The 24643-nt window shown below is 52.5% G+C and overlaps 1 protein-coding gene across 4 annotated transcripts in view; it reads left to right on the top strand.

Moving 5' to 3' along the window:
• The window catches only part of CRACR2A (calcium release activated channel regulator 2A), a 123562-nt gene that overhangs the window by 62033 nt on the left and 36886 nt on the right, over positions 1-24643 (top strand). For all 4 annotated transcript variants that reach the window (XR_004476443.2, XM_004279012.4, XM_033404260.2 and 1 more), the window contains exons 7-10: positions 12167-12257; positions 15820-15915; positions 17268-17455; positions 23173-23244. Coding sequence is in view for 3 of the 4 variants with exons in the window: in XM_004279012.4 (XP_004279060.1) it covers positions 12167-12257; positions 15820-15915; positions 17268-17455; positions 23173-23244 (447 nt within the window). In the remaining variant the exon portion in view is untranslated. The remainder of the gene's footprint in view (positions 1-12166; positions 12258-15819; positions 15916-17267; positions 17456-23172; positions 23245-24643) is intronic.

Here is a 24643-nt window from a genome sequence, read left to right as displayed (position 1 = left end):
TGACCTCAGGCAATGTGCTTTACCTCTCTGTGCATCTGTTTCCTTACCGGCAACATTCGAGAACGGGATTGGTGTTGTTCAAACTTTCTGATTGTGACTGGCCAGAAGACACGCGCTTGACTTTGCAGCTCCCACACATTTGTGTGTGTGAATAACTGAGACAAAAGTTTCATGAAACGTGTTCACCCTCGTGACATGTGACAGGCTCTGAGGTTTTCTCTTAGAGTCTCTTGTGTTCTCTTCTCTTCTGTTAAAGAAAGAAAAAGGTTGTTCACATCTTGTTTCCAGGTTCCTCCTGGACCAGGGGATCCCTGAAGGTCCTTGCAGCGTAGACGTCAAAGAAAAAACTGAAACCCCAACGGGATCCAGAACAGTTAGATGGGAGGTTTTACAAATGGCTCAGCACGAGGCTGAGTGATTCTGGGACATCTAGGAGGCGAGTTTGGGGGTTTGGGCTTGTTTGCAGGAGGGGCACACTCTGGCTGGTGGAGGGAGAGAAGGGAAGGTCTGGGGCATCGTTTGACTCGGGCAGCAGTCTGGGGAGCCCTGACTGTCAACGCATCTCCCGGGCTCCGCCACGAGCCGGCTGTTCAGTCCAGGGGCTAACATGTCACTCCATCTGGGAAATGAGCGCTCGTCCCAGAGAGGGCGACGAGACTTGACTGCTGTGCACAGCCGAGGGCTGGGCACCGGGCTACAGTCGCGTGTGACTAGTAGCTGCCGTGTAACGGGCACTTACTCTGTGCCAGGCTGAGCTGAGCCAACGGAGCACAGAGTCCCCGTCTTTGAGGAGTTTACGATCACACCAGTGAGGCAGAGCCGTAAAAATTCTGCTGCACAGCCGACCAGGAAATCCCCGTGCTGTTGAAACACCTGACAGCGTGGCCATTGGCAGCAGTGGCCTCAGCTGCCTCCCCCTTTTCCTAACCACACACCTCGTTTCTCTGTCTCACGGGGCCCAGAGACTTGCGACCGACCTGGGGGGAGTCCTGGTCCCAGGTCCCCAGCCTAGCCGTGTCCCTCAGGGTTACAGTTTCACTGCAGTGAGTGAGAAAGGCCCCCCTGCGGCATCCTCCAGGGTCACCTCCAGCCTCTAGGAGGGAGGATGCAGCGGGGGCAGTGCTTGGGCTTGACATCTTGAAGCTGATGCCCGGAGGCCCAGGCTCTAGGGCAGTGTCAGAAGCAACTCCAGGCCTTTCCTCCCGGCCGTGTATTTTATTTTCTGACCCTGCATGTCGGGAGCAGAGGAAAGAGGCAAGCCTGGGGGCCTTCAACCTCCCACCCTCTTGCCTTTGGGACAGAAGTTGAGAAAACCTCAGATCTGAGTTAGACTCTGGGTTCCGTGTTTGACACTGGCGCGTGTCCACTGAGAAGCAGCCACGGCCCGGCGGGGTGAGGTGGGGGCCAGGTGGAATGCAGGGCCCTGGGCTGGTGCCCAGCTCGTCTGCGGCACCTCCAGAGTGACTGCATTCCCTCCACTCCCCTCGGAGGAGGAGAGGGTCAGATTGCAACCGAGCCGCTTTTCTCTGTGTGCACCACGCAGAGGCTTGGCGAACCTTACATTTTACCGTGGGAGATGTGGTTTGACGTGAGGAGGAACTTCTGGCCGTCAGAGCTACGAATTCCTTTGCCACTGAAAGCACCCTGCCCAATTATGTTGATCTGGAAAAAAAAAAAAACTTGAGCTCTCCAGAAGTAGAACGATGCTGCCAGGAGGCAGCAGGAACTTCAGACCTTTCGCCAGTAGGGGATGCTGGGGCCCTACTCCAGGAGGGCCTCGTTGCCTTGGTCCGGGGTGAGGGCTCCAAGTCTGCGCGTATAAAATATCCTGGGGGATTCTGACTTTGGACCCGAGTTGGAATCTGCCAGAGGAGTTGCCCTGGTTGAGTTCCTTACCAAGATCTAACGTGGAGGATGGGGGTAAGAATGGATTAGGCTGTGTCTGGGGAGTGCTTTGAGCTCTTTGAAGAAAAGTGCTTTCGAGATCAAAGGCAGCCGTCTCTCAGTCTTCTGCAGCTCAGTAGCCTGTTCTGCATCCTCGGTGGACCACCCTTGGCCTTGACAAGTTTTGCGAAGCTCCCCACACCCTCACGGGCATCAGTCCCTCCTCTGCACTGTCTGTCCTCGTCCAAATGATTCAGGCCTCGGGCAGTTTCTCGGGAGCGTGGGGGGTGGGGCTCTGGGAGGGCTTCGCCTGCAGCTCCCACCCGGCCACTATCCTGCTGCTTTCTGTCTAGGCCAATTTTCCTCGGCTCTGCAAGGGTGTCCAGACCAGGAGGGAATGTGTCTCACAACCTGACAGGCAGCCCAGCCGTGATCCCGGCACCTGACACAAGCCTGGGAACTGGTGTTCTGTGATGTGTGTGTGTGTGTGGGCGGGGAGGTCATCATTTCCTTGGCCTTGCTTCCAGGTAGGGCAGCAATTAAAGCATCGTGCACATGGCAGGTGGCCCTTATGTACCACTTGCGAGCCTTAGCCGTGTGGTTCTTGAATGTTAGCTTGTTTCAGAATGACCAGGGACTCTTGGTTAGAGAGTAAATTCCCAGGTCCCTCCTCCAGGGGGTCTAAATCAGTGTGTTTTGGGGGCAGGGGACCCAGCAATGTGCATCTTAGCACACGTTCCCCAGGGGTTCTGATGCAGGCAGACCCCAGACCCCGCTGAGAAATGCTGCTCTAGCCTGTTTCTCCAGAAGGTACCAGCCTGCAAAAGGCGCGTCCAGGAGCCCTTCCAGTCTCTAATTCCACTCCTGTTCTCAGCGTGGAGGGACGTTCTTGGGGAGGGCTCCAGGCCATGAGGCCACAGCTTAGTCACGCACGTGTCCTTTTATTGGTATATTATTATCGGAGGCAGAAGCACATTGTTAACTTGGCCCCGAGAGCGGATGGAAAGGGGAGGTCGATTCGTGTGCTGTGTGCGCCGCGGGCGTGATCTGTAAACCTGACCGATGAGAAATGGTTTGCTTTATCGGATGGACTAGAGCTGCAGAGCTGGTTTATACAAGGCAGCAGAATCTAATTAGGGAGAAACCATCCATCTTGAAGATCCAATTGGCGATTTTATAGCCTTTGCAGAATTTTCTACAAACTCTTATGTTTGCCTTTCATTCACCTCTACCCTAATCGTGTGGGGCAGTGTGCATGTGAGACAGAGAGGGACAGACAGAGACAGAGACAGAGAGGCATTAGAGAGACCGAGAGAGACTGATTTCACTGAGAGAGACTGATTTCAGGGGAACAAGGGAACCCTAACTGGGTTTTTCTAGTAAGAGCCTCCCTTTGCAGCTGGAGACCGCAGTTGCGTGGGGAAGGCGGCAGGGGGCAGTGGTGAGTCTGAGGCCCTCACGACTGTTCCCATCCCCACGGCAAAGCTGGCGGAGGCTGAACTTGCTTCCATTTTCTTCTCCGGCAAGTAGCAGACTCGTTGAGATGTTTCTGGCCCAGGGTCTTCACTCCGTGATCAGAACGTGAGGGGCGGGGGCGGGGGGGGAGACGCGGGAAAGGGGGCAACCTCCAGACATTCGGCCCCATTCCTCACCCCAGGGCGTGCTCACTCCACAATTGACAGACCCCAGATGGAATTTAGATGCTGACAATCCTATGCAGAGGTTTGGAGTTGTCGGGTTTTTTCTTTTCTTTCCTTTTCTTTCCTTCTTTTTCTTTTTTAAAAATTTTTGTTGGAGTATAGCTGATTTACAATGTTGTGTTAGTTTCAGGTGTACAGCAAAGTGAATCAGTTGTACATAGACATAGATCCCCTCTTTTTTAGATCCTTTTCCCATATAGGTCATTACACAGTATTGAGTAGAGCTCCCTGTGCTATCCAGTAGGTCCTTATCAGTTATCCATTTTATAGATCGTAGTGTGTATATGTCAATCCCAATTTATCCCCCACCCCTTTCTCCCCTGGAAACCAGATGTTTTCTACATCTGTGACTCTATTTCTGTTTCGTAAATAAGTTCTTTTGTATCTTTTTTTTTTAGATTCCACAAATAATATCGTATGATATTTGTCTTAAAACTGAGGATGGTGGGAAGGCAGTGCGGTGCTGTAATTGCACATGGGGTGGGAGTCGAGGCCTGGATCCTTCCCCCGCTCTGGCCCAGGGAGCCAGGTGACCACACACAGGCCGCTTGCACTGCCCCGATCCTCCTTCCTTCACATGGGACACAGGACACTTGTCTGTGATGGGAGGGGAACTCTTCCTCTCTCTGCATCTGCCTTTCCCCAGGCTTTGCAAACCAGAGTCCCGTGGATCAGACCACTGTCGGTCCACACGGAAACACATGAGATCGGAGCGACTGCTCTCCAAGGCCAGTGGCCGTTTCTGAAGCTCTGCTTTGAGTTCAAGCTTCTGAAATTTATCTGAACTGTAGAAGAATGCCATTTGTTCTGTCCAAGGTTAAGACTATCCTTTCCTTTAGGGAAGGAAGATGCTACTTTTCTTCCTTGAATGATTTCAGCACACGCCGCCTAGAGCCTAGAGGCGGCACCAGATGACTTTCTGAGACCCTTTTGTTCCTAAGTGAAGGCAAAGCAGAGAGGGAACAGGAAAAAAATATGTTGACCAAGTAATATTCTATAGCAGGAAGGCTCGGCCTGTGTGCCATTAGCTGGAACCCCGGTGGCACTGAGTATTAATGCTCTGTTCTAGCCTGGTACCTTGACTCTCTGTGTGCAGTGCACTTTGTGAAGCTTAATTAATTTCCACAGTACCTGTGGGAGGCTGGCAAGGAAAGTTCTTGCTCGCTGCAAATTCTCTCTGAAGGCCTCTTTGAACCTAAGCCTTGTATTGACATGAGCGTCACTATTCCCAGCCCATTTTGCTTCCCACGTGTCCCATCCTTAGATCTCCAGTACCCCTGATACCATGCACGTGCACACTACACACCCACACACACAGTCATCCTTCTGAGAGGGGGCATCCACCACAGTCAGACGTCCTGGGTGGCATTGCATCCTCGAGGTCAGACCTGGGCCTCTCACCCTGGCTTCCAGTAGGTTCCATCCTTTTCAAATCCATCACTACCCTTGCAGCATCCTCAGTATATAATTGTTCTCCTTCCCCCCACTGTTGAAAATCTCCCTTTTCTGGACTCAGCCTTTCTTAACTTTTCCCCTGATAACTCTACACCTGCCCCACTGCCGGAGCAGGTCGCTTCCTCCACTTAACTCGCCAAGGCTGTGTGGTCACAGAATTATGTCGGCTGGAGCTCAGGAAGGCACCATGGGGGGGGGTTGGCACCGTGGGGCGGTGTGTGGCCCCTTCTGCCTGTTCCTTTCCTCCACGCCACTTACGCATAGACTTGGAGTTCGTAAATGCTGAATTCCTGGTGGGCAGAGACCATTCGGTAAGTCTAAATTATGTTGCCCAGAATGTTGTTTTATGAAGTAGTCAATCAGTACTTGTTAATGCTGGTGGTGACGTCATGGGCCTGCTAGACACTTCCACATGCATGATCTTACTGAGTCCACATGATTTCTTTCTTTTCAAAATATTTTTATTGGCGTCTAGCTGATTTACAATGTTGTGTTAGTTTCAGGTGTACAGCGAAGTGAATCAGTTGTACATGTACATAGATCCCCTCTTTTCTTAGATTCTTTCCCCATATGGGCCATTACAGAGTATTGAGTAGAGCTCCCTGTGCTATGCAGTAGGTCCTTACTCGTTACCTATTTTATATATGTGGTGTGTATATGTCAATCCCAATCTCCCAATTTATCCCTCCCCCCCTTACCCCCTGGTAACCATAAGTTTGTTGTCTCCATCTGTAACTCTATTTCTGTTTTGTAGATAAGTTCATGGGTACCCATTTTTTACACATGACTTCTTTCTAATACAGGTATTACCATCTGGTTTTCCAGATACAGAAAACCTCGAGCTCATTGAGGTAATGTGACTCGTCCAAGGCCAGAAAGCTTATAAATGTCAAAAGCAGGATTTGAACCGAGAACTTCTCACTCTGGCCCTAATGAACTCTGAGCCCACTGTAGGTGTCAGCAGGGGGTTAAGACCTACACGACCCTGGACTACACAAGAGAGGCTCCGCAGCTATCATAGTGAGACAGAAGGGAGAGGATAAATAATTAGTGCTCGTGACTCTTACTCACTCTTCCTGGCTCCTTCACACATATGTCCCCCGCCCCCCTGAGAACTCTCATCTCTCTCCCTCCCTTCTCTTATCTATCTCTTCTCTGTCTCCTCCTCCCTGTTCAAATAATATTTGAACAATAATATTGTTCAAAATAACTAGGCATAGGTATCATAGAATGAAATCATTAGACACTGCCCTGGGGGAAGGGAGTGTTTTCAGAGTGGTTAATAGAAGACAGGTTGCATATTTATGCTCGCATGTAATTAATTGATAGCTCAGAGAGCTCTAGTACACACTGTTCTTCTTGTGTTCAACATGTCTACCAATGGCATGAATTAAGGGAGATATGGAAGAATATTTTGTAGTAATAAAAAAAAAAGGTCCATCCATAGAGAAGATACAACAAATATAAACCTGTATGTGCCAAACAACACAGCAAAACACGAAAAGCAGAAACTTAGAAAAACAAAGAAAATTTGATAAAAACAAGACTTTAAAAGCGTTTTAAAAGTTTAAAAGACTTCAACAAACTTATCTCAAATTTGACATATCAGTCAAGCAAAAAGCACATCAGAGCTTCCCTGGTGGCGCAGTGGTTGAGAGTCCGCCTGCCGATGCAGGGGACACGGATTCGTGCCCAGGTCCGGGAAGATCCCACATGCCGCAGAGCGGCTGGGCCCGTGAGCCATGGCCGCTGAGCCTGCGCGTCCAGAGCCTGTGCTCCGCAACGGGAGAGGCCACAACAGTGAGAGGCCTGTGGACCGCAAAACAAACAAACAAACAAACAAAGAAAAAAAGCACATCAAATATACAAAGTGTTTGAAACCATCAACCAGCAAGCTTGATTTAAGAGATGAATGGGGAGTTGTGTGCCTTGCAGTAGAATACACATTCTTGTTATAGAACTTATGTAAAAATTGACAATATGGGGATACAAAGGAAAGGCTAATAGATTCCAAAAAGTAATCCCTTACCAATAAAGTTTCTTACTATAATACAATAAAACTAGAAACCAACAGTTTATATATTTTTTAAAATGCTCTTCCTTTTTTTCTTTTTAAAAATATATTTATTTATTTTATTTATTTGGCTTCACAGGATCTTCGTCATGGCACACGGGAGCTTTAGTTGTGGCATGTGGACTCCTTAGTTGCAGCATGGGGGCTCTTTAGTTGCAGCATGCGGGATCTAGTTCCCTGACAAGGGATCAAACCCAGGCCCCCTGCACTGGGAGCTCGGAGTCTTAACCACTGGACCACCAGGGTAGTCCCTAAAATGCTCTTCTAAGTAAATCTCAGATAAATTAAATAATCAAAACCAACATTATAGGTTATTTAGATTACATTATGATTGAAAACTTAAAGTATCAACAGAATTTGGAAGGTCATTGAATACACTGGGCACCCAGTTGGGATCCATTAAGATAGTGACAGTTGAGAAAGATGGACTGAATCTAACAGGCATAAAATCTAACAGAATTACATTTGAGATCTTGCCCAAATCCAAAACACCAATGGCCTAAGCACAAGGTGGGAGAGATATGATTCAGTCACACCATCTTTTTCTTTGTTTTTTAAATTAATTAATTAATTTATTTTTGGCTGCTTTGGGTCTCGTTGCTGTGCATGGGCTTTCTCTAGTTGTAACAAGTGGGCTTCTCGTTGTGGTGGCTTGTCTTTGCTGTGGAGCACAAGCTCTAGGTGCATGGGCTTCAGTAGTTGTGGCACATGGGCTCAGTAGTTGTGGCTCGTGGGCTTGGTTGCTCCGTGGCATATGGGATCTTCCAGGACCAGGGCTTGAACCCACGTCCTCTGCATTAGCAGGTGGATTCTTAACCGCTGTGCCACCAGGGAAGTCCCTCAGTCGCACCATCTTTAAAACAAAAACCATCACTCTGCCGTCAAGTTTCAAGGTTTTAGTCGACAAATGGGTTCAGCGTTCATCAACTATGTGATGTGACTGCCCAGAAAAGTGAATGTGCTCTTAGGCTGCATGAATAGGTAGGCAGCAACTAGAGCAAGAGAGATCTAATCTGCACCGACCAGCCCTCATACACTGGGCATTCAGTTTGCAACTCTATGGCTTGAGAAAGCTCAATTAGAGCCCCAGAGAAGAGTAAAGGGGATGGTGAAGGGACTTCCAAAAGAAAAATTCCATGTGAGGCATGGCTGGAGGAAGTGGAGAGGCATGACCTCAACCCAAGGCTACTCCTTGACGTCTTAATGCTGTTTTAAAATATATGAAGGGTTATTACACAGAGGCAGGATAGGGTCATAGAAAGACACATGTCTATGAGCCAGAATAGTCCATAGATGAAAGAGCTGCTTAGAGATCCGGCATTCCCTCTCCCTGGAGGTGTTCTAACCCAGTCTGGGTAAATACTTGCTGGAGATACTGTGGTGAGGATTTTAACACTGGAAAAATAGGTGGTTGGATCAGACAAGACTTCCAACCCCGAAATTCTTCAATTCCCCTGGAATCTGGTATTTCCTGCCATGTGGTCCACCCATGGACTTCTGAGTCTGGTATCCAAAGTCTTAAATTTATTTCTGACAGATTTTCAGCATTAACATTTTGAGCACAGGCCCTGTGGGTGACATCAATGTCTGAGTGTTCGTAACCTAGTGAAGACAGCATAAACCGAAAAGAAAGAGTAGTTCAGGACTTTGAAATGTTCAAATAAAGACATACGGTGTCCTCCGAGGTCAGAGAAGGGCGTCAGTGCGTTGGAACGGACTCATGGAGAAGACTTCAAAGTCTGTGTTTGTGTACGTCAGGCAATCTGAGTGGTTTTAGAAATAGTGGCAACAAAGGGGTGTACAATAAGCAAACATAATCCGTTGCCTCTTTCCTCTGATGGCAGAACATGGTAAGCCCGGCTGGAGCACCGTAAGCCATACGCCCAGATCGTTTTTTTTTTTTTTTTTTGGTGGTACGCGGGCCTCTCACTGTTGTGGCCTCTCCCGTTGCGGAGCACAGGCTCCGGATGCGCAGGCTCAGCGGCCATGGCTCACGGGCCCAGCCGCTCCGCGGCATGTGGGACCTTCCCGGATCGGGGCACGAACCCGCGTCCCCTGCATCGGCAGGCGGACTCTCAACCACTGCGCCACCAGGGAAGCCCTGCCCAGGTATTTTGAGAGTGTCTCTAGCCATTGTTTCTCCCAGAAAAATAATTTCTCTGTAGCCCCTGCTCACACACAGCCTGCATCTTGAATGGATCTCGCTCCGACGGGAGGTTTGATTGACTAAGCTTCCTGTTCTCCATCTTGCTGATTGCTTCTGACCCTTTCCAAACCTAGCAACCCTTTTATTCTTGAAACAAAGACCCTCCTCCCCTTGGGGAGTGTTAGCCCTTGCCCCCCGCAGCCCATGATAATAATTACGATAATAAATAATCCCTTACATCCATTTAGGACTTTGCAGTTCAAATACCTTGCACACCTGCTCTCTCGTTTGGTCATCGAGATGATGCTGGGAGGAACCGGGGGTACAGGTGCTACTTTGGGATCGGAGGAGGTCTTCTGCCCTCTGAGCTGGTTTGGTGATGGGAGTGGTGTGCACAGCGCCTTAATGATCTCATCGCCGGGGCTCGGGTGTCCGGCCCTGTGTCAGGGCTCATCCTCTGAAGACATTCAGGCCTCGGCAGCCTCCCGGGATGCTGGCCGGTTTTGTTCAAGAGCGTCTGCAAAGAAGGAGCTCCATGTCTGATCCAGTGTGGGCGCAGGATCGCGGATGCCCGCCTGCATCCCAGGACTTCTTTGTGGTGGGCGCATCCTTCGTGTTGAGGGCTGGGAGCAGATGCCATTCAGAGGCTACATCTCTCTTCCCCCCATTTGTTTGTTTGTAGCAATTTGCAAAATTACTTCACGACTAACAGACTGACATGTGAGCACGAGAAGCATAGAGTTTATTAATTTAATCCAATAAAACTTCAAGTTAATATAACACATTTAATGATAGTGTGGAATTAATGCTCTGCATGGTTATTAGGCCTAAACGGTACACAGCTTATGTGCCTGACTGTAACTAGTATTGCTTTAGCAGCGTCAAATCCATTTTTAAGTTTTTCTCATATCACTTTATTAGTTCCCTGGTGCTTATATAGCTGGAATCACTGTCTCTAAAGTTTTCCTGGATACCGTTTACCTCGTAGCATTGGAATTTCTTCCAGCACAGGAAGATCACTCCAGGCACCAGGGGAAGACCATCTCTGTTTCTGAAATTTCCTTTCCACTGTATCATTTCTGTCCCTGAGGTGTCCCTATGCAACAGCAGGAGCCTCGACTCCTTATTTCTTGCCAAGGTTTTCTTGTAATTGTCATGGGCTAGCTAAGAACCAAAGTAACAATCCAAACATTTGTCATTTACCAAGAAGAGAGTTCTCACTCTTCACCAGAAAGACGTTTGTTACTCCTGGGACGGGAAGCCCAGTGATGAACACAGAGCCTTGGCTTGGAGGAGTCTTGGAGAGCTGCGTCCTCTTGCTGAGCACACCCTGGGCCAGTGCCATACTCACTCAGAGTCGGGTTTGTGGTCTTGGGGATACAACCAAGAAAGGGAACTCAGACAGGTGAGTGACCTTGACCGTGCAGATCCACACCGGTTCCCTCGTCTGGGTCAGTTGTGTGGTTTCTGTGGAACTGGAAGGATGCCAGTCAAAATGGCAGCCTGTGGTGCACAGGTAGCGAGTGAGGAAGGGGCAGCCTATGGGCTGTGGTGCAGCCTCGGGCGGGGGGGAGGCCTGGCGCTGGACTGGAGTCCCAGGGGGACTTGGGCTTACAGGGAGGTGGGACTTTGAATGACGGAAGGCTCAGGGGAATGAATGCTTTCCTATCCTTGATGTTTTCTTCCGAAATCTCTCTGGTACCTCTCAGAACCGAGAACCAGGGCTGTTTGTTCAATTTTAAAAGCCTCCTTCGTTGAATAAAGAACAAGGGAGTGCCAGCATTTGAGTTTAGAATGCCAGGTGCCAGAATTGGCAGTAGGTGTGTATATTGCAGGTTCAAAACAGCCCTGGAGAGCTATGACATAAGCCTGCCTGCTGGAGCCTAGAGTATTGCAGGTTCAAAACAGCCCTGGAGAGCTATGACGTAAGCCTGCTTGCTGGAGCCTAGAGTTTCCTTAACAGGACTGAGGGCAGGGAGCGAGGGGCAGAGAGGGCCTTCCATGCCCGGTCAGAGAAGAGGTGTAGAGGTGCAACCCCCTGGGAATGTCACATGTGATCGTCTCCAGTCTTGGTTCGAATGCTAATACCTGGTGCTTCCCGTTTGAACTTGGGGGAGTACTTGAAGGAGGATCTATTACTGGGAGAGAAAGAGGAGCCGTCCCGGGGTGACCCACAAACCTTGTCCCCAGAGCCGCGTCTGTCCTCATCTCCATGTAGGAGCAGAGAGGCCAGCTACGTACTTCCTGTCCTGCGGGGCTCGTCGGAGTAGGAGGGGACGCTGAGAACCCAGCGTGTCACTGTTGCCATCAGCACTTACCCAGCCTCACCCTTCCCATGGCCCTGTGCCGAGATGGGTGAGCCCTTGGACAGGTGTGGCCCCCTTCCTTTCTAGGGGTGTCGTGATGGTGTCGTGATGGTGGCGGTGGTCGCCACCCTGGAACCTTTTGAGATCCTATGAGAAATGAGGGTCATGCAAAGTTCAGCACATAGTTTCCAGGAGAGTACAGTTCAGGTGGTGCTGATGGAACCAGGTAGAGAGAAAGCGCCCAAAGTGGGAAACAGATACACCAAGAAACCAAGCAGAAAAGAAGCCCACAGCGCACACCTTTATGCTGTCAACAAGCATATAGGGGTCAGTGGGCAATAGGACGGTGAGTGTCACAGAGGCGGGGTGGATTGGTGCTGAGATAAAGCAGAGGACAGGAAGGTGGAGCCGGGGATGCCTGGGAGGGACAGCTGGGAGACAGGAGGATGAGAGGGTCCTGCTGGGCCCCAGTGGTCAGCTGATCCCGGGGAGCTGACCCTGCAGCCTTGGCTGACCCGACCGCCATGATCGCCCACGCCACCCAGAGCTCCACTGGGGGATAAAGGCGTCTCATTGCGCTCTCTTTTTGTCACCTGTGCAGGAAAAGTGCTGCCTATGATGAAGAGATCCAGCACCTCTACGAGGAGATGGAACGGCAAATCAAAAGCGAGGAAGAGCAGTTTCTCCTGAAGGCAAGAGTCCGTTCCCGGGGCTTGGCTCTGCGGGCCAGGCTGCAATACCACCTGCTCTGAGCATGCCCTCTCCCCAGCCCCGGATCTCAGATTGCAGTGCCCCATGGCACTGTTGATTTCCTGTTTCCCTGCTTTGTTTATTTTTTTCAAGGCCGTTGTCACCTTCAACTATGGCATATAATTTCCCGGGTTATTTTTATTGATTGTGGTCTGTCTCGTCCTACTAAGATGTAAGCCCCAAAGAGCAGGGATCTTTACCTGTTACGTGCTAATGTACCCTAAGCACTTCCACCGTGCTTGGAGCACAGCAGGCAGGCGTTCAACAAGTAGCTGTTGAATCAGTGAATGAATGAACGAGGAATCAATGCAGAGAAGGATGCAGGGGCTTTACCAGTTGAAGCAGCCTGAAGCCTGGCTCGACGCTGGCTGTTCCCGAGACCTCCACGGCAAGCCTGCACGAACGCGACAGCCCGTGCCACTCCACGCCCAGCAGCTCCCCTAAGGGGACCCTCGTTAGAGCCGATGCTTCCCATCCTTTCCCCTTGGAAACCTAGAAACTTTAATTCCCAAGACAACTCAAGTGCCACTCTTCTCGAATTCCACGGGGGAAAATGTGAAACTCACATTCCTGCTCTCAGTCAGGCACTTAGCCTTCCACCAAGCCCCGCCGTTTGTCTTGGGAGCTCAGAACTGGTGAAATCCCTTCCTGTTCCAGGCGAAGCAGGATCCTTTCGGGGAACATATTCGTCAGACGGAGCTACAGGAAACGCCCTCTCATCCATTTTCGGATTATCCACTTGTTGGGTTCTCAGCGGAAACGTCTTGGATTTGAAAGGTGGCCCCCTGTCTTAGTTCGGGCCATTACAAAAATATCATAACCTGGGTGGCTCATAAGCAACAAATATTCATCTCTCACGGCTTTGGAGGCCGGAAGTCCAAGATCAGGGTGCCAGCGTGGTCGGGTTCAGGTAACAGCCCTGTCCCGGGTTGCAGGCTGCCAACTTCTCTGTCCTCACGTGGGCAAGCTGGCTCTCTGGGGTATCGGACAAGGGCACTAATCCCACTCTGGTGGGCTCTGCCCTCATGACCTAATCACCTCCCAAAGAGCCCACCTCCTTGGGGCCATCTCCTTGGGGTTAAGTTTCAACCTATGAATTTTGAACATAGAGACCCCGTCACCGGCTTGCTGAGCCGCTGTCACATCGCTCCCCTGCTCCTTAAGGCAGGTGGGTCCAAACCAGCGTTTCACTTCATGCTGCCCATTATCCACACCATGGCCCCGTTTCTTATCAGAGATGCCCTTCCAGCTGAGGGCGTCAGAATGCTTTCCAGAAAAAGCCGGTTGTGTTCTCCACCCAGAGCCCTCTGGAGGCTGGGCAGTATTTCCAGACCTCCTTCTCGCCTTCATTTTTAGAGCGCTAATGCATCCTGGCTGACCCCGCCCTCCCCCGACTTCCAGCCTTAGTGAAGGCGAACAGAACAGGCAGAGAGAACATGCATCTCCTCAACGAGCAGACGCTACGGGGGTGGGGGGGCTTCCGGGAGCCTCAGCCTTACCCGCCCCCCCCCCGCATCCCCTGCAATAGTAGACCCGCTTCCTTTACCCCAGTGGCTTTGTGCACAGAGGGGCTGAGTTCGGGGGGGGGGCGGCATTCGGCCCCCTCCCCCCCACCATGACTACAAGTCAAAGGTCATAGCTAAGGAAAGATGCTGCTTCCAGAAGCAATAGGTGGGTCAACGCCTGGGGACTGGAATGGAAAGAGGTCGGGGCGGGGGTGGAAATTCCAGGGCAAATCTGCCCCAGTTGGGGGGCTCTGACCCCGCTGCCGCACCCCACCCCCCAGCCCGGCTTCTCCCTTCTCAAGGCCTCTGAGCCCCAAATGCCTTTTAGGCTCAGCGCTGCGATGTATGCTGTTTGCGTACGCGTGGGGGCCGTGAACACGTGTTCGGCCGTGCTGTGAAGCCTTCGGGCACGCAGGCGTGGCCTGGCCACCGTGTGAGGTTGGTGGTCCGCAGTTCACGACAGCGTGAGAGGCTGCACCCTCCGGCCAGGGCTTGGCGCTCGGCACCTCACTGGCCGTGACCCCCTCAGCACTCTGTGCCCGGCAGGGCCGCGAAGACACTCCGTCTGGTCTTTGTGGGGCTGCCGGCATCAGCTGGGGGTCCTGGAGCTGCTCGCCCCACCCCCAGCCAGTGGGGTGGACAAGATTCCCTGCAGCAAACGTTGGGAGCAGAGGCTGCCTGGTCATACCCTGCCTCCACCGTCAGGTGTGGCTGACACGAGGAGGGTCACGGGCTCCCCCCGAGCCCCGCTGACCTGTCCAAAATGGGCAGAGAGGGCTTCCCTGGTGGCGCAGTGGTTGGGAGTCCGCCTGCCGATGCAGGGGACACGGGTTCGTGCCCCGGCCTGGGAAGATCCCACATGCCGCAGAGAGGCTGGGCCCGTGAGCCATGGCCGCTGAGCCTGTGCTCTGCAATGGGAGAGGCCACAGCAGTGAGAGGCCCGCGTACCGCAAAAAAAAAAAAAAAAAAAAGTGGGCTGAGGAACGAGGTGGCGTCCCCAGACGAGGGGCTGAGGAAGAGCCCTGGGCTTTGACGGGGGCTGCTGTCCCCTCACCTTGCTGCTTCCAGGCAGGGCTGCCCCCAGGGCTGCGTCTCACCACTGTCCTCCTTGGGGAGGTGTCGTTCCACGGCACGGAAAGCCCGTGGGGCTCCTGTGGTGAGTTACATGGAGGCTGTGACGCTTTCTCCTCTTCCTACCTGGCCTGCGCCGCGGCCATGCCTCGGACAAGCAGAGAGCATGTTTCCCAAGAAACAGCGACATGGAAGGAAAAAGCAGGAGGCTGGGCAAGGCAAGGGCTGGACCCCAAGTCTCCCGCTGCCCACTCAGGGCCCTTACACCAGATCAGGCTCTGGTGAGTGTCAGGCATCCTGCCAGCCACACACTTTCCTCTTTGTCCCACGACCAGGCCCCTTCCCGCTTGCATCACTGGGGTCTCCGCATCCCTGAGTGGGGAAGGCCGGTTCTAGGGCAGGAGGGAGGGGCTGTGGAGCTCACGGGAGAGACCCCCCCCCCAGGGGCTTGGGAGCCCTCCGTCCCAGCGGGGACACAGCAAGGGCATAGACCCGCCTGAAGGAGGAAGAAGTGGGGCCCCTGTGTTTTCAGAGGGAGGGCAGTTTCAAGGATTGAATGACTGCGCCCAACATGGACAGAATATCCCAGCCGGAAGAACATTCCATCTTCCAGTGGACAGACAGGAGCCTGAGGCCTGAGATTCCAGCTCAGCCCCTGTTCTGTTCCCCGTTCGGTACCCGCCCACTAACCGACGCTGCCTCTCTCGTGAGAGGCGGTCATCCGACATGTCATACGTGGTGGGAGCTGGCGTCGTGCACACTCTCCATCCGCCAGGGCAGGCAGGTGACCAAAGCCCTGGGATGTTGTGGGAAGACCCCAAAGGATGGGCGGGCCCCTCCCTGCTGTTGAGCAGGTTCAAGGTGGGGGGAAAAAAGTCTCCCTCCCGGTGCATCTGGGCCTCACGTGTCCTTCTTCCTGGCTTGGCAGGACACGGAGAGGTTCCAGGCGTGCAGTCAGGAGCTGGAACGGAAGCTGTTCTCCAAGGAGCAGGAACTGGAGCGGCTCATCCAGAAGCAGAAGCGGGTATGTCCGTGTCCATGTCCTCAGAGCACCTGCCCTGCACTCCATCCCCTCCTCTGGCGCTTGCCCGCTTTCCCTGCCATTCACTTAAGGACTTTTTTTTCTTAAATCTGAGAAGAACCATTTAGTTGTACAAAAGAGAGCATCTGAAATCACAGGTGATCCCAAGATAAAGCCTTTACTCTCCAATGCCTGGTGTTTAACTTGGAAAAAATTGCCAAGAATTCTCCCAAGTACCCTCCGCAGGCGTCGTGGTATAATTATGCTCAGGAGCCGCCAGAATGCCAAATCGTTACTTTGTTTCCTGCATCCTGTATGAGAGATAAGGGGGATGCTGTGGTACAGGGGTCACAGACACTGATATCTGGGGGGAGGCTGCAGACTGTGATGTCTTCCTGCCAGGAGGGCCAGGGATGCCTCCAGCTGTCTTCCTGTGTGCCCGTACAAGGTGCGTCAGCCTCCTTTGGGACAGTTCCCGTCACCCCGCAGGGTGGATGCAGACACCAGATGCGCCCCTGGTGCACCTGAGTCCCCAGAGACAGGCTGGGTGGTGTCCCAGGGTCCACCCACTGTGGCTGGGAGTGCATGGCTCAGGACCCCAGGGAGATGGGTTACCTAGGCAAACCTCGCGCCCGCAGCCTCGTCTCCAAAGCAAGGGGCTCGTAGGAGAGAGAGGCCCGGATGCCGCTTGGCCTCCTGTTTTGTTTTGTCTGGTGCTGGAAGGCATCCAGCCCTGGACAGACGCAGAGACATTGGTTCCATTTGAATAGAAAGGGATATTTTTAGCAGCACATTAAAATACACTTGAAGACACCCCCATGCTAAGGCTGGAGACGGTTCCAGTCCTCTGAGTACCCAACCTGTAGATTTCGGTTTCTCTCCTGCAGCAAGACGCTCTCACTGCCAGCTGCCTCCCCTCCCCCACCCCCACCCCCGCCCTGCACAGTGTACCTGGCTTCTCCTCCTCTCTTTCCTCTTCACTATTATGCATTAAGTTCTTACCAATTAGATTTATCCCTCCAATGAATGATTGCCACTCGACTTAATTACTGCATGCTTGCCTGATTACTCAGGGGCCTCTTGAGAGTCACACACAATTCCTTGTTGTTGCTTCCTTCTTCGCTGACTGGCCACATTCATTAAACTGAATTTATCCTTCCTGCCTCCAGAAGTGTGTGCGTGTGCATTAAGGGGCAGGACAAAGCTGACTGAGGCTTGAGGGCAGTGAGGGGCAGTAGCATGGGTTCCCGCCCACCAGGTGGAGGAAGCAAGGCGCGGCTGGGAAAGGCCAGCCTGATGGGGGGGCGGAGCTCGCTCATCGCTCCCCTCTGCACAACGCCCCCGTTCCTTTCCAGCTGGAAGGCCAGTGCACCGCCCTGCACAACGACAAGCACGAAACCAAGGCTGAGAACACCAAGCTGAAACTCACCAACCAGGAGCTGGCCGGGGAGTTGGAGCGGACATCCTGGGAGCTGCAGGATGCCCAGCAGCAGCTGGAAAGCCTCCAGCAAGAGGCCCGAAAACTCCACCAGGAGAAGGAGATGTGAGTGTCACCCTTGTGCCCTCCAGATCCGTCCCCTGCTGTGAGCGCGTTAGCCCGCCCCCCAGGCCCTTCTCCTCGCTCATAACATGGGGATGGGGCTCCTTGGTCCCTGGGACCTCTTCTAACCTTCTAGGATTCTGAGACTGTGAAGCAGACCAGTTCTGTGCCGAGCACTCCCTAGGATTGATGAGAAACGTACAGCCTCATTCTCAGACAATCTATTATGTGATTAGAAAGACGTTATCCAGCCAACAAATAGGGGGCAGTCTGGGGGAAAATTCTGAGGGAGTGGAACGACCAGACATTGACTGTCATGGTTCGGAGACCTGGGAGAACAGGGTGGGCCAGGAAGACTTCCGAGGTCAGCATGTAGTTCGACAGGGCGTGTGACGGTGCCCTGGACGCTTCACCCCAGCTCTGCCCGTTTTTTTCCTTCCTCCTTTTCCTTCCTTTTTCAGCCTTCCTCTGTATGGGCCCTGTGTGGGCAGCCCCACATCTCTGGGGACTGGTTTGCTGATAAACTAGGTATCCAGCCGTTGGGTTCAGCTTGCTGGATGGAGGTGCCCCTGGGAACAGTCCAAGGCTGGGTCTGCACCTGACCCAGAGAAGTCAGTGAGGAATCGGTCTCAGGAGTGTTAGGCTTTGAGAACAAGGGCTCTCTGAGGCCCCGGAATCTCACTTGCTTATCTGTTCACCCATGTACCAGTGCATTCACTGGCGGATTCACATCAGCAACATTTGTTGAAAGCTACTCAGTGCTTTCAACACTGTCTTGGGCACTCAGCGTACCTCACTTACGTCGAAAATCTGACATTATCTCATTTGACCTTCTCAGCACCCTGATGTGCCAGGTACCATTATCAACTCTAATTTATGGATGAGGAAACTGAGGTTCAGAAGTGTTAAGTACCTGTCCTGAGATGCTAAGTGCTGGACACACGCTGCTGACTCCCCACAGTGACAAATGAGTCAGCCAGGAAACTGTGCCCAGGACCAGGACTGGCCACCCTTCACTCACTCGTTTGTTCGAGGACTCATGTAGTCATTGTGCAGAACCTGGGTGCCTGGTCCTGGGTGAGGGAAGGTATGAAGTCTGATTTCAAAATAAGGGCAGTCTTACCAATGCTTGACGTTTTACCTGTGTTGACTCTCTGTTCAAAAGCCCTGACTCCGTCTGACGGCTGGCCAGTCGTCGGTGCCTCAAGCTAAATCAAATTGTTCTGCTGGGGCTGCCCTGGTGGCGCAATGGTTGGGAGTCCGCCTGCCGATGCAGGGGACGCAGGTTCGTGCCCCCGTCCGGGAAGATCCCACATGCCGCGGAGCGGCTGGGCCCGTGAGCCATGGCCGCTGAGCCTGCGTGTCCGGAGCCTGTGCTCCGCAACGGGAGAGGCCACAGCAGTGAGAGGCCCGCGTACCGCAAAAAAAAAAAAAAAAAAAATTGTTCTGCTGTCTGCCTCACGTGTGACGTCCTGTACTGTTTGGGAAGGATCTAGAGTGAGAGGGAGGGGATGTGTTTGGATTTGGAGTTTTACCCTAGGAAGACATCTCCAGTTGCAAAAGATATGTCTTCCCAAGCAGCTGACTTAAAGTAACATCAACCCCTCCATTCAAGGCTTGGATGCCCGGTGGAAGGACAGTGTATTTCATCGTAAACAAGCAAAATCGGTCCCTCCCCGTTGAGATCAGGTCAACCAGTGCTTAACTTTATATACAGAATTAAGGAGTCAGGCTCTTAAAATTCAATCAAGTCCTGAAAGCGACAAACATCTGAAAGGCACAGGCATGAGAACCGCAAATGGAAATGAGCACCGGAGCCGGCGCAACGAATCACAGTGTGAGGATTAAAATCTTTCTGAAGTCTTATCTTAATTAAGCAAGCCAGACACACAATCTCTGGAGGCTGGGAATTGAAAAAGAGGGAAGGAGGGTTAGGAGGGAGAGATAAATGAGTCCAGAACCTTCGCGACTTTGTTTCAATAAGAAGCTTGCAGCAGCTGTGCAGCTGGGGAACCTGCTAGAGCCCGGGAGAGCGTGTGTCGTCCAGAGCGGCCCGGAGAGAAGGGCAGGGAGAGGCTTAGCTTGTCCTCCATAGAGCAGGATCCCAGACCAGCAGAGCCGACAGGACCTTTGTGCTGGAAGCCACCCCTTCATTTCACAAATGGAAAACAAGCTCAGAGAGGGGTAGTGAGCAACCCGCAGCCACCCAGCTAGTTAGTGTCAGAAAACAAGGTCAGAGCCTTGTCCTCCTGATACCCTGTGCTTCCCCGATGATGTCCAGCTGCCGGATGCTGCTGGGAGGGGGGAGAGTGGGCCTCTAGATCAACAGACCCTGTCATGTATCAGCTGGAGTTCTGAATGGGCAAAATGAATTTTCCTGTTCTCTGAAGATGCCCAAGGAAGGAGAACTAGATTTTAAAATCAGATAAAGAAGGAGCAGTTGAGCCGGGGAGACAATATAAAGATGAAGGTCGGCTGGAAGGCAACACCGCTATTTTGTTAATTAACTTGTATCTGGGGGAGAGGTGGTTTATGACAAGGCGCGAAATGTGGCAGAAAGAGGTTTGCCCCCCACCCCTGACTCCCAGCCTCCCGTCACCCAGAGGGCACCAGTCCTGGCTCCTTCCAGAGTGTTCTGTACATGTGCGCGCGCACACACACACACCCACACACGCACACACACACACACCCACGCACACACACAGACCCCCCCCCACACAAACACACAGACACACACACAGAGACACACTCAGAGACACAGACACAGATACACAGACACACACACTCACACAGAGACACAGACACAGATACAGAGACAGACACACTCACACAGACACACTCACACAGAGACACACACTCAGACACACACGCAGACACACGCACACACACAGACCCCCCCCCCACACACAGACACACACACACAGACACACTCAGAGACACAGACACAGATACACAGACACATAGACACACTCAGAGACACACACACTCAGACACACACGAACACACACAGAGACAGAGACACACACAGGCACAGACACACAGAGACACACACTCACACACACACACACACACTCTTTACAAAGCGACAGCACACACAGTTCTACATTCGCCTGCATTTTCCACTGACGGATCCTTTGGAGAGCGCTCCATATTTCTTTCTTTCTCATAAAAACCCAGCCAACAGCCCTTCCCTCCAGCAGCCAGAAACCTCTCACCAGTTACCACCGCAAAATGGCAAGTTCTGTGCCCTTCGCTTCACCTGTTAGCCAGACATAAACTTGTGGAACATCTAGGTTAGAAGGACTTTCAAGGTCATTTTAGTCAAATATCCAAGTGTCTTTTTTTTTGCAGAAATGCTTTTCTATTTGTTAACACAAAAAATCTATCTGAATGTACATATGTGTGCATGTTTAGACAGATGTGTGGCTACTAGACAAACAGACGTAGGTTTGCACCGATGCATACCACGTATGTGTGTGTAGTTGTGTGTGTGTGCACGGTGCCAAGGTCCCTGGTGCCTTGTAAGCAGGGCCAGAGGAGGCTTGGACTGAGGTCCTCTTGGTTGTGGAGGAACTGGCCACTCGGTCAGACACTGTGAGGACCCATTAGGTTAGGTCTCCGGTGTGAGTGTCTGTCCTCAGCGGGGAAAGCCCTCTGCTTTCGGCTGCCCCAGGAAGAAGCAGGACCCGGGATGGGGGTGGCGGAGCCCCAAAGCCCGACGCAGGTAACCTGAGCTCCCAGGGCGCCAGGCTGCGACCAGACAGCTGTGCTCACCTGGTGCCCTTCGGAGCAGAGTCCCAGATGGCGTTTAGGGACCCAAGTTGGATAATAGGGAAGACATTGTTTTCCCTCCAGTTAACATTAAATATAATTGGTAATAAAATGTTGGGAGTTTGCAGCTCTGCAGGAGCCAGAGAAGTTCTGTTACTGAATAAGCACTGTCTGAGGTGAACTTGGTATTTGAGACAGTCTGTTACTGTCTCGAAGTGACTTTATAATTCTGCTATAAAGGGGGAAACCCCACAGATACCGCTCAAGGAATAAGGCGATTGCGAGTCCTGTGGCCCCAGCAAGCTCGTGGTGACGTGGATGGGCTTTGCCAGGGGACCGTCCTTACGCAGCTCAGCCTGCGCACAGTCAAGGCAGCCCTGACGGCCCGTGGCAGTGACGCATTTACTAGGCTGTGGCTTGGAAATACGGGACCCTTTGCCGTAAGTTTGGGGGAGATTTAAAATCTCTGAACTGTGGTGCAGAGCACAGAGGGAAGGACGGAAGCAGAACTGTGCAGTTAAGCAAGGTTTATTTTCCAACATCACCCCATTCTGCTTTTTTTTTTTTTTTTTCGGTACGCGGGCCTCTCACTGCTGTGGCCTCTCCCGTTGCGGACCACAGGCTCCGGACGCGCAGGCTCAGCAGCCATGGCTCACGGGCCCAGCTGCTCCGCGTCACGTGGGATCCTCCCGGACCGGGGCACGAACCCATGTCCCCTGCATCGGCAGGCGGACTCTCAACCACTGCGCCACCAGGGAAGCCCTGCTTTATTCTTTTCCTTTCTTCTCTGAGTGGTGCTGGCTTCCTCCTAAACGCTCCTCCCCCTCCAGCTCTCTTCCTCCCTCCATCCCTGCCATCTGCCCTCCCTGCCCCTCCTTTAGCCCTCTCTCTTTTTTCTCTTCCCACTGCTGTTTGTTGACTGCACCTCCAAGCCAGCCACCGTGTCGAGGATACAGATGTAAACAAGGCACACACAGCCCCCTGCCTCGCAGCCTGCGTTGCCCTCCAGCCACGCTGTGTATGTCTCAGCTTCTCTCTCCCCTTCCTCAAAACTCCTATGGTGGACACGCTCACACTGTGATGTAAATGACGGATTATGATTGATACATTAAATCTCTGCTTTGTAGCTAGAGATAAGAAATTTTAGTCAAAGAAATGAATGTGCAACAGTGGAAATTCCAGATCTCCGGGAACAGATTGGAGACTGTTGGGGGAAAGTGGGGAAGGAAAGATAGGTCTTCAATAGCTCCTGCATACAAACTAAACCAGCATGGGGGGGGACGGGGGGAGGGAGAAACACCAGCTCTGCTCTCACCCTCCGAGGCTGGGCTGGAGAAGAGTATTGATTCTGATTCCCTGACCTCTGGTGGGGGCGGGGCAGGACCACTGGGAGCCTGAGAAAACAGTGCAGTTATCATCAAGCTGTATCCTTGGGACAGGGAGTCGGGGGTCTAGATTAGGACCCTGGCTCAGTCCTGGGTTGCCAGGGAGAGTTATCAAACCTACTTGACTATCTGTGTCTATAAAACAGGGATCGGGCTTCCCTGGTGGCGCAGTGGTTGAGAGTCCGCCTGCCAATGCAGGCAACACAGGTTCGTGCCCCGGTCCGGGAAGATCCCACATGCCGCGGAGTGGCTGGGCCCGTGAGCCATGGCCGCTGAGCCTGCGCGTCCGGAGCCTGTGCTCCGCAACGGGAGAGGCCGCGACAGTGAGAGGCCCACGTACCGCAAAAAAAAAACCCAAAAAACAGGGATCATTTCACCTTCCAAATAGAGTGTCTGAGATGACTTGGTGAGACCTGGCTATAAGGCCTGCACGAGGCCGTGCTCTCCAGAGGAAGGCCAGCCCAGGCACCACCTTCCGGGTCCAACTTCATCACTGCCTCGTGCCCTGGTAGCACCCCCTCCCGCCACATGTCACTCATCACTGCCATCTTGCATCCCCTGCAGGGAAGTGTACCGCGTCACGGAGAGTCTGCAGCGGGAGAAGTCAGGGCTCCTGAAACAGCTGGATTTCCTAAGGTGCGTCCGCATCCCAGAGCCTTGGGTGGGAAGGGGCACCCCCAGAGTCTCCCCTGCCTGCTGAGGGAGCACCCACATTTCCCTGGTCCCCAACATACTGTTGGACACCTGAGCACCACCTCTCCATTACGTTTGGTCCATTTACACAGGTGCCCAGCCCCCTCTCCAGTTTGTACCTCTGCAGGCAGGCGCTGCCTCCTCCTGCTTGGTACCTGGCACGGTACTTGCTCAGGTAGGAGGAGAACTGAGTTTATGGAGCGTCTAGTCCATGCCAGAGGTAGTATCTCCTTCATCTTCAACAAAACCTGGGAAGTAGGGCAGCTGTTAATACAGGGGTTAGCCATCAAGGAAGCTGCTATCAGAGAGATGGAGTAATTTACCAGAGTGACCCGGACGCTCTCAGCCAGAGCCGGAGTTGAGTCCCCAGCTGGCTGGCGCTCTTTACTCTGCCGTGTTCTGTTCATGTTTGTTGAATGAGTAAGTGAGTCACAAACAGAGCAGCAAGAAGGGCGTTCGGAGTGTCCTCAGCCTGTTACACTACCTGTAGATTCAAAGCTCACTGGTTTGGTTTGGATTATCCCCCCCAAAAACAACCAAACGCAAACGGGTGTGGGGTAAATGGAATGTTCAATTTGCCTCTGAACTTTCTAAGTTACTATACTTGCTGCCTGTCAAACGCCTCTTGGGGAATAGTGATGAAATTTGGGTCCTGATTTTTAAAGTTCAGGTGGGTTTGAATTGGGTACCTTTTGAAGGTTTTTAGGTTGTTTTTTTTTTTTAATTTGAAAGCAAGGTAAGATCACTGCATCTGGCATCTTTGATGCCACCAAATAGAAAAGTTCTTCAAACTGAATGCATTTCAGATTTGTTTCCCTCAAGATGTGATTCCAAAGGCCAGGGAGATGGAAGTGGTTCTTAGGGGCCAAGTTTTAATCCCTGTGAGAGAAGGTGTGGGTTCTCAGGAAGGCTTTAGTGAAGGCAGAGAATAAGATGTACAAGAACGAGTTTGGTTGGGTTTTTTCCCTTTTTTCTATTGTACTTAGAAAAAAATACAGAGGCAGATTCAGTGTGAAGGCACAGGGGAGGATGACGAGGCAGCACTCTGCCGACACTTGGGGGTCTTTTTCATGGAGGCCAGCGTCTGTGCAGAATCCCAGCCTGAACCTTGCTGTGCTGTCGCCTGGTCCCCGAGCCAGCCGGGGAGAGCCCGGATGTGGCGGGAGAGCCCACAGCAGACTCTTCCTCCACAGTGAGATCTCCGGGTAGAGACAGAGAGCCGGGGGAAATGGGCATCAGGGAGAGACAGAGAGAGCTGGGAGCAGGTGGGGTGGGAGGACAGCGGGAATTGTTGGGGGGGGATCGGGACCATGGCCGGGGTGTGACCCAGTGACGAGGGGCT

This window comes from Orcinus orca, chromosome 11, assembly GCF_937001465.1.
Source record: "Orcinus orca chromosome 11, mOrcOrc1.1, whole genome shotgun sequence".
NCBI classification, from domain to species: Eukaryota; Metazoa; Chordata; class Mammalia; order Artiodactyla; family Delphinidae; genus Orcinus; species Orcinus orca.
Note: the sequence above shows the minus strand (reverse complement) of the source record. Positions and strands in the feature narration are given on the sequence as shown.